The sequence below is a fragment of the Ursus arctos genome, unplaced genomic scaffold, assembly GCF_023065955.2.
Source record: "Ursus arctos isolate Adak ecotype North America unplaced genomic scaffold, UrsArc2.0 scaffold_27, whole genome shotgun sequence".
NCBI classification, from domain to species: domain Eukaryota; kingdom Metazoa; phylum Chordata; class Mammalia; order Carnivora; family Ursidae; genus Ursus; species Ursus arctos.
Genome location: NW_026622952.1, coordinates 27,765,371 through 27,774,766, shown reverse-complemented (window position 1 = coordinate 27,774,766; position 9,396 = coordinate 27,765,371). Strand labels below are relative to the sequence as shown.

The window sequence follows — 9,396 nt, the reverse complement described above, 5'->3', positions numbered from 1 at the left end:
TTAGGACCACATGATTCAGGGAAATAAGAGTGTAAATAATGACACAATCTTAAAAAATCTTTTCTTTCCTCCTAGTTCTGACACTTCTCCTGTGTTTTGGCAGCCTTGGAGGTCACATTTTGAGAGGCCTGGATCCCCTCATTATTGGAAAGAATGAAACGCCAACTTTCCAAGTCAGATTTTATGTGAATAAGAAATAAACTATTTTGTTCTAAATCACTGCGATTTGGGATTGACTTGTTACCGCAGCTAAATCTAAGTTATTTGAATAAAAATACAAGTAGAGTAATTCCAAATGTAAGGTATTATTGTGAAAAAATGTTTAAAATTGATACCTGGAGTAAGTATCAGAAATGCGTAAAATGCTAGTATTCCCATTATAGCCCATAAACCTATTAGAAATGTAAAACAACGTTGTGTTTCTCCTTTTTAAAAAAATATACATATTTGAGACAGAGAAAGAGAGTGTGCACAGGGGGAGGAGCAGAGGGAGAGAGAGAATCTCAAGCAGACTCCCCGCTGAGTGCAGAGGTCCATCCCAGGACCCCAAGATCATGACCTGAGCGGAAACCAAGAGTCAGAAGCTTAATGCACCCAGGTGTCCCTAATTTTGTGTTACCCCTTATACTGATAGCCACATTTATAAACATAAGCCAGCACAATATTTTCTGAGTTAGGTTTATAAGGAAAAACTCTTAAAGTTTTTTCTAAATCCATAGCTTGGTTGGTGGGAGGGGTCTGTGATAGAGAGAAAGCACAAACTGGCAATATTCCTTACATTAATTACATTTATACAAAAAAGATGACATCACTTAATATAAATTTCTCCAACTGAAATTCTACCATGCTTTCCATTACAAATATTTTGGTTATTCATAAAGAAGATTCCAGGGGAAAGTTTGGGTTAACAATTCTTTGTTGGCAGCAAGGCATTGTTGCCTTAGAACCACTAGCTTGTGACCAGAATTCTGCAAGAATCAGTCTTATGGATTACTTTAATATTCTAGATTCAGGGGTAACAGAAAGAAAAACTTTCGTACAGAATCCAGAATCTTGCTTTAAGAAAATCTTTCATTATACCGGTGTTTTCACTGTTTCTCCAGAAAAAGGTTTGGAAATTATTATTTTGAGAAAACCTCTATCTGAATATAACTAATACCTACTATTCCTAGTTTGATCCCAGGGATATAAATAACAAATTTAAATTGATTCATAAGACACAACCATTTTCTAAAATATATTTTTAAATTTCTCTTGAGATTTCTTCTTTGATCGTTATATTATTTAGAAGTGTGTTGTTTAGTTTCCATATACTGGGATTTTCCAGTAATTTTTCTGTCATGTTTCCAGTTTTATTGACCTATAATTGCCATATAACATTGTATTCGTTTCAGGGATACAACATGATGATTTGATATATGTGTATATAGTTGCCACCCATCACCACACGTAGTTACAATCTATTTTTCTTGTGCTGAGAACTTTTAAGATCTACTCTTCAGAGTGGGTGGGAAGATGGCGGCAGACTAGGATGGCTCTAGGCTTGTCTTGGCTCAGGAACACAACTAGATAACTATCAAATCACCCCAAACACCCCAGAAATGCACCTAGAGACTGTCAGAACAAACTCCACAAGTAAAGGGAGAGAAGAGACCACATCGAAGAAGGTAGGAAGTGTGGAGACGCGATTTGGGAGAGACATGGATCCTATCATGGCTGCTGTGATGGGGAAGGAGCTGCAGTTGCAGAGAAGGACAAGAGACAGGCTAGCACACAGGGGAGCACATGGGAAAAATGAATCCCTATAGCAATTGGCTTCAAAAGCTAGAGGGGCTGAATTTTGCGAGTTCTGGCAACAGCAGGGCTTAAAGCCTGGAATTTTAAAGGTCAGGGGGCACCAGCCTGCTCTTGGAGACAAAGCAGGGTAAATAACCCTCGGACATAGTGTCGAAAAAGCAATCTGAAGATCTCCTGGGGCACACAGTGGGGAGATTATTTGCTCTTCTCTGAGCATATCCCAGAGAGGCAGTGTTCACAGAGAGACCCTTCCAGGAACAAAGGAACTGGCTGATGCCATTTCCCTCCTTTGCTCCTCAGCATAAACACAAGGGCACTACAGTCAACACTCACCACTTAACTTGTTTCTGACAGGTACGAGGTCATATTTCCCTGTAGTTTTGACTGATGCATGGATAAAGAAGATGTTTTAGATAGATGATAGATAGATGAGAGAGAGAGAGAGAGAGAGAGAGATAATGGAATATTACTCAGGCATCAAAAAGAATGAAATCTTCATGTCATTTGCAATGACATGAGTGGAGTTAGAAAGTATTATGCTAAGAAAAATAAGTCAATGAGAGAAAAACAAATGCTGTATGATTTCACTCATGTGAAATTTAAGAAACAAAACAGATTAGCACATGGGGGGAAAAGACAGAGGGAAACCAAGAAACAGACTCTTAACTATAGAGAATAAACTCATGGTTAGCAGAGGGGTAGGGGGATTGGAGAAACAGGTGATGCAGATTAAGGAGTGCAGTTGTGATGAGCACCAGGTGATGTACAGAAGTGATGAGTCACTATATTGTACACCTGACACTAATATAACACTATGTGTTAACTATACCAGAATTAACAATTTTTTTAAAAGATCTACTTTTGTTGTATTTTTTGTAAACATATTTTTTATTTTCTTTTATGTTTTTCTACATATTTGCTCATATTATCAAATATTTGAAATATGTTTGCATAAAGTTGTTCATTATAGTCTCTTATGCTTTTGATAGCTGTAAAAAAAATAAAATCTACTTTTGTAGCAATGTTCAAATATACAATACAGTACTGTTAACCATAGTCACCGTGGTGCACATAACATCTCCAGAACTTACTTATCCTATAAGTAAGAAGTTTGTACCCTTTGACCACCTTCACCCATCTTCCCAACCCCTTCTCTCCACCTCCGTTAACCACCAATCTGTTCTCTGTATCTATGAATTTGTTTTTTGTTTTGATTCCATGTATAAGTAAGATCATGCAGTATTTGTCTATCTCTGACTTATTTCACTGACACCTATTTTTAATATTTGAAAATATAGGTCCTTTCTGAGCTATCCAGTAATTTGAATGAATGACATCTAATCACTTTTGCTTGCAAACACATTTTTCACTTTTCAACAATCCTCTTAAAGTTTTCAATTCTGGAATGATTCAGTTTTGGTTTGATAAGGACAATAGATATTATTCTTTTTTTTTAAAGATTTTTTATTTATTCAACAGAGATAGAGACAGCCAGCGAGAGAGGGAACACAAGCAGGGGGAGTGGGAGAGGAAGAAGCAGGCTCATAGCAGAGGAGCCTGATGTGGGGCTTGATCCCATAACGCTGGGATCACGCCCTGAGCCAAAGGCAGACGCTTAACCACTGTGCCACCCAGGCGCCCCAATAGATATTATTCTGAGATTTTTTTTGAGTGGTAATTTGGCTGTCATTGGATGCTTTTAATGTGTATTGATTGGATTTACCCATTCTTTTTTTTTTAATTTTTTATTATGCTATGTTAGTCTCCATACAGTACATCATTAGTTTTTGATGTAGTGTTCCATGATTCATTGTCTGCATATAACATTCTTTAAACAAGAAAAAAAATACCCACAAAGAAAAAAAATCCATCCATCTCTCCAATTTTTATCTGACTTTATATATGAAATATATTTCATTACTTTGTCCTATGTGAACTATCCCATGATTTTCTTTGAATTATCCCACTAATCAAAATGTTGAAATGTTTGGATTCTCTATTAATATTGATTTTAGCTTCTTTTGATAATCTCCTCCTACCTTTGTCCAAAGCTTTAATGAAGATATTGATAAGATCTCAATGAAAATCTATAGTTAAATAGCAGATATGCTTCAAACTGAACCACAGAGAATATCTTTTTGATCACTCTGAGTTGTTCTTCTTCTTGTTCATGAAAACCTTATAAAAACAAGAAAGATACCCCCAGACATACTTATTGAGGTACTTTAGGAAGACTGTATTAACTGGGACTCAAAATGAAGACTGCTGGTTTATAACTTTTAAAACTCAATTTATTAACATTAAAAATATAAAAATAAGGGAATTTAGAGCTATTTTAAGTGCTGGTCAAATGGAATATAATTTACACTGAATTTTTGATATTTAGGAGTAGCTGAAAGATTAAAATGTTTTAAAATTTCTTTCATTGTAAAGAAAGTTGATCTCCTATTAAACGTTCATACTGCAATAAAAATGCCTTTCCTATACCTATAAGAATTTGAAAACTGAATATGTTCAGCTTTAGAGGAAAATTAGTCATCTATGGGATTGTTACAATGGGGATGGGTTATCAGGCTCAGAGTTATTTTAGAAAAACATAGCGTTTCTGATGCAAGGTTCGATGATTCATTAGTTACGTATAACACCCAGTGCACCATGCAATATGTGCCCTCCTTACTACCCCTTGCATCAGAAACCAGGGATGTACTGTATGGTGACTAACATAATGTAATAAAAAAACATTTAAAAAAAGAAAGAAAGAAAAAGAAAAACATAGCGTTTAGATGAAGCTTGAACTCAGTGACCTCCAAGTATTATTTTAATGCTAAGATACTTGATTCTGTAATTGTGTGTAAGTGTCTGTAAGCAAATAATTACTAAATATTTCCTTTTTCTAAGTGAGGCCCTTAGAAGCAGGTACACTTTTGTTGGTGACCAGTAAAACTGAAATTGTTAATAGAAAAATGAATTGAAATAGAAATTGAATTCTTAAAGAAAAAATACCTTTTGCTAGAGAAACCGAAGACTGAACTTATACTATAGAAAATACATCATATATATTATGTATTTTTCCCTCCCTGGAATGCACCGACTATAAGATCCAGTTAAAGTAAGATAGTAATTAACTGACTTTCCACTGAGGCGATTCCTTGGGGGGCAGCTCCATCAAACCCCGTGCTCCGAGCTCAGTGTTTACTGAAATGCCAACCACCCTGAACAGACTTGCTCCCTCGTGCCTGGGCAGCACTGGCTGCACTTTGGGCGCCATGGGCTTTGTGGGAGGTTAAAATGTCCCTAGAGCTTATGCCCCCTGTTCAGCCTTGTATGAATGCACCGCGGTCCTCCCCTTGCCTGAAAATTTCTAAGCTACCAGCTTGACTCTAAAACAAAGATTCTCAGTCTTGGAATTAAGGAGATTTGTTCCTACTGAGCAAGAGCAGCCCTGGTGAGTGAAACTGGTTCATATTTTAGGAAGTTTATAGCCGTCCTCCTGAGGAGTGTAGTCCACGATCTCCTCCCACAGCACTTTCATTTCTTGAACTATGTTCATTGTGTGTCTATGCCTATGAATCCTCCTGAATAGTTCCAGCAAATCCACCAATGACCCCAAAATGGTAAATTCAATGTGCTTTGTTGTTCTTCTAAATTTCCTTTCTTAAATAATGACACTATCGTAGTTTTTTCTTCTAAAGCCTCTCTCTTCCGCTGGCTCTGTGATTCCAGTCCTCCCTGCTGGTTTTCTCCTTCCTCTGTGAATACTCTTCCTCACTCTCTTTGACTGGTTCTTCTCATGCATATCTCTTGACATTTGATGGTATCTAAATATCATCCTCAGTCCTCTTTTCTGTCTTTTTTTCCCCTAAAAACATTCTTTTAAGTGTCATTTAAAGGAACGAGGTTAACTGCTTTTCTACAAGATTTGCACAATTTTACTGAATTGGTGGTGTTTTAGGTACCACCCTAGGTCTTCTGAGTTCCAGATCCTCAGATGCGACCTCAAGGTCAGCACACAGTCACCTCAGACTGGGTCTCTCTCATCAGAGTCATCTCCTCTCCCAACCATCTCCCTGTCTCTTTTATCTGTCTTCCTCTCCGCACATCCGTCAGCCATCAGGATTTTATCTGCTCATTTTCTCTTGTAATTGTTACCTCTAGTTTTAACACCTATAGATGAATTCAAACCTTCATCATCTCTGGCAATATTTCATCCTTCAGTTTTATGTCTTCCAATCCAATGTCTGTGCAATTGCCAGATGCTTCCTAAAACTTTGTTTCAGTGAGCTCTCAAAATAAATGACAGCAAAACATGCTCAGTGATTTTCAACCTCTTTCCATTGGTTAGGGATTCATCAATGGAATAAACCACACTATCTGATGGAGTAACTCAAGTAACTTGATAGTTAGTACTGTGTAGACTTGAAATCAATCATGTATATACCCAGTTAAATAAACATTTACTTAGTGCTGCTATGTTAGGTTCCATTGCCAAAGGTGGAGAAATGGACAGAGATAGTGAAAGAATTGCCTCATGGTGAAGAAACACACTGCAAATGGACTGACCTTTCAATAAGTCCACAGATTCTTAAAAAGAAATAGAAATCAGTAGAGTAATTCTGACGCCCAGAATGATTTTTTCATTCTACAGTATCCCATTTAACATAAAGAGTGACGCAAGCCAACCCCCCTAACAATTATGTTACACGTGGTATTAAGGTTTTGTTTGGTTAGTTAGTTGATTATTTTAGGAAATGAGTACTCACTACCTAATATATTTCAAGTACTACAGAAAAAGAATAAATAATTGTTTATTCTTATTGGAAAAGTCACAATAGAGATAATACTGGAAAGGCATATACTCCACCATTTAGCATTCTGCCTACAACATAATAAGAAATAAATGCATTTTAGAAAACTTCATTATTTGTTCAAATGAACTTGATTGAACATATGCAAATCCAAATCATCCTAAGGTTTTAAAAATTAAAAGGACAAGGAATCATCAAACAGCTGTGAGCTCTATCAAGTTCCAAATCTCAGGATTCAGTGCTTAGTATCAGTGGTGTCTGCATGTTACAATTTTGAGGTTTATTTTGCTGTTCAAGCTTGCCCTGGGAAGTTCATTATAACCAAATTTCATTATTGGATAACAGTATGAAGGTTCCTCAAAAAGTTAAATATAGAGGTACCCTACGACCCAGCAATTGTACTACTGGTATTTACCCCAAAGATTCAGATGTAGTGAAAAGAAGGGGCACATGCCCTCCAATGTTCATAGCAGCAATGTCCACGATACCAAACTGTGGCTGAAATGTCCTTCAACAAACAAATTGATATAGAAGCTGTGGTCCACATGTACGATGGAATACGACTCAGCCATCAGAAAGGATGAATACCCATCATTTGCATCGACATGGATGGAACTGGAGGGGATTATGCTAAGTGAAATAAGTCAAGCAGAGAAAGACAATTATCATACGGTTTCACTTATATGTGGAACATAAGGAATAGCATGGAGGATGTTAGGAGAAGAAATCGGAGGGGGAGATGAACCATGAAAGACTCTGGATTCCAGGAAACAAACTGAGGGTTTCAGAGGGGAGGGGGGGTGGGGGGATGGGTTAGCCTGGTGATGGGTATTAAGGAGGGCACGTGTTGCAATGAGCACTGGGTATTAGATGCAAACAATGAATCATGGAACACTACATCAGAAACTAATGAAGTGTTGTATGGTGACTAACATAACATAATAAAAAAAATAATAAAATAAAATAAAATAAAACAAAATAAAATAAAATGAAACAAAAATGTTGAGAGCCTTTCAGAGGCAAGGAATATGACTGTCCTTAGAGGGAACATCACCCCTACATCTGGACTGTTCCTAGATCCATTTACAAGATCCATTACCAACAACCTCATTTTAGATGGTGAATGAAGGATGTTTTACAACATCATTGTAACCCTAAAGTATTGTGTATAAGATGTAATAATACTAGTATATTGGCATAATCTTCAATGAATTTGTTGAGTGGAAAAACTTCATCATCTCCATCAATTTCTCACCTTTGACAATCCAAACTCTGCTCCAGAAAATTCTAATGACATTTTCTGACCTATGTGAAGTTATTGATCACATTTAGGGGTTATATTTTTTAATAATAGGTGAAGATTTGTCTAAGTTAAATGATAATCTAATCACTATGGGGATAAATTTATCTCGATTTCCATAGCTCTATGCTGAATGCACTATTCCTTGACATACAGATATACTAAATATCATCCATATCATACATTCTTTCCTACTGTTGTTTGGCTCCCTAAACAGAGTCATACTTGCTATCTTCATTGTGACCATGGCCAACTTGACCTCCATGAGTGGATTCCTCCTCATGGGGTTTTCTGATAACCGTGAGCTTCAGATTTTACATGCATTGCTGTTTTTGGTGACATACCTGTTGGCCTTGACAGGCAACCTCCTCATTATCACCGTAACCAGCTTGGACCATCGCCTCCAGTCCCCCATGTATTACTTCTTGAAGCACCTCTCTCTTCTGGACCTCTGCTTCATCTCTGTCACAGTTCCCCAGTCCATTGCAAATTCACTTATGAACAATGGTTACATTTCCCATGGCCAGTGCATTCTTCAGGTGTTTTTCTTCATAGCTCTGGCCTCATCGGAAGTGGCCATCCTCACAGTGATGTCTTATGATCGGTATGTCGCCGTCTGTCGGCCCCTGCAGTATGAGACCATTATGAACTCCTTTGCTTGCAGGCAGGCAGTGACAGCTGTGTGGCTTGCTGGGGGCCTCTCTGGGCTCATGCATACGGCTGTGAACTTCTCCATACCTCTCTGTGGGGAGAGAGTCATTCACCAATTCTTCTGTGATATTCCTCAGATGCTGAAACTAACTTGTTCTCATGAATTCATCAATGAGATTGTAATGGCTGCCTTCACAACCTCAGCAGCATTCATCTGCTTGGTCTCCATCGTGCTCTCTTACGTTCACATCTTCTCTACTGTGCTGAGGATCCCATCAGCTGAGGGCCAGACCAAAGTCTTCGCCACCTGCCTACCACACCTGTTTGTAGTCACCTTCTTCCTCTCCACTGCAGGCTTTGAGTTTCTGCGCCCCCCTTCTGACTCCCAATCAGCTATGGACCTCATGTTCTCCATATTCTATACGGTGATACCACCAACACTCAACCCAGCCATCTACAGTTTACGGAATGAAGCCATGAAGGCAGCTCTGCGGAAGGTGCTGTCAAAAGGAGAATTTGCCCAGAGAAAGGTGTATTTAAAAGCCATTTTAAAATTTTAAAGAACCATACAAATAAAAGTTACTGTCATTACATTTCAGATTGTGAGAGAGTAGGTCTGATTTCCTCCCAGAACTACCTTCCAACCTTTCTATTCTTCTCAAAATCTGATTCATCAAAATTTAAGATATTATGCTTCTAGGGAGAGTGGCCTTCCTTCCTCCAATTAAGGTGTTATTTTAAGGCATCTTTTAAGATGTGTGTGTGTGTGTGTGTGAGAGAGAGAGAGAGAGAGAGAGAGAGAGAGAGAAGCCGATGAGTTTGGGGTTTGGCCAGCATAATTTA

At 37.9% G+C, this 9,396-nt stretch overlaps 1 protein-coding gene across 1 annotated transcript; it reads left to right on the top strand.

The window, feature by feature from the left end:
• Nucleotides 1-8,147: 8,147 nt before the first annotated feature.
• Nucleotides 8,148-9,113, top strand: LOC113262014 (olfactory receptor 14J1). The gene has a single exon (XM_026508269.2). It carries the CDS (start codon nucleotides 8,148-8,150, stop codon nucleotides 9,111-9,113), a length of 966 nt encoding a protein of 321 aa, XP_026364054.2.
• Nucleotides 9,114-9,396: the final 283 nt, after the last annotated feature.

Bases quoted from the DNA above. Each gene is read 5' to 3' on its own strand.
- LOC113262014 (XM_026508269.2), top strand. From the start codon at position 8,148: ATGGCCAACTTGACCTCCATGAGTGGATTCCTCCTCATGGGGTTTTCT.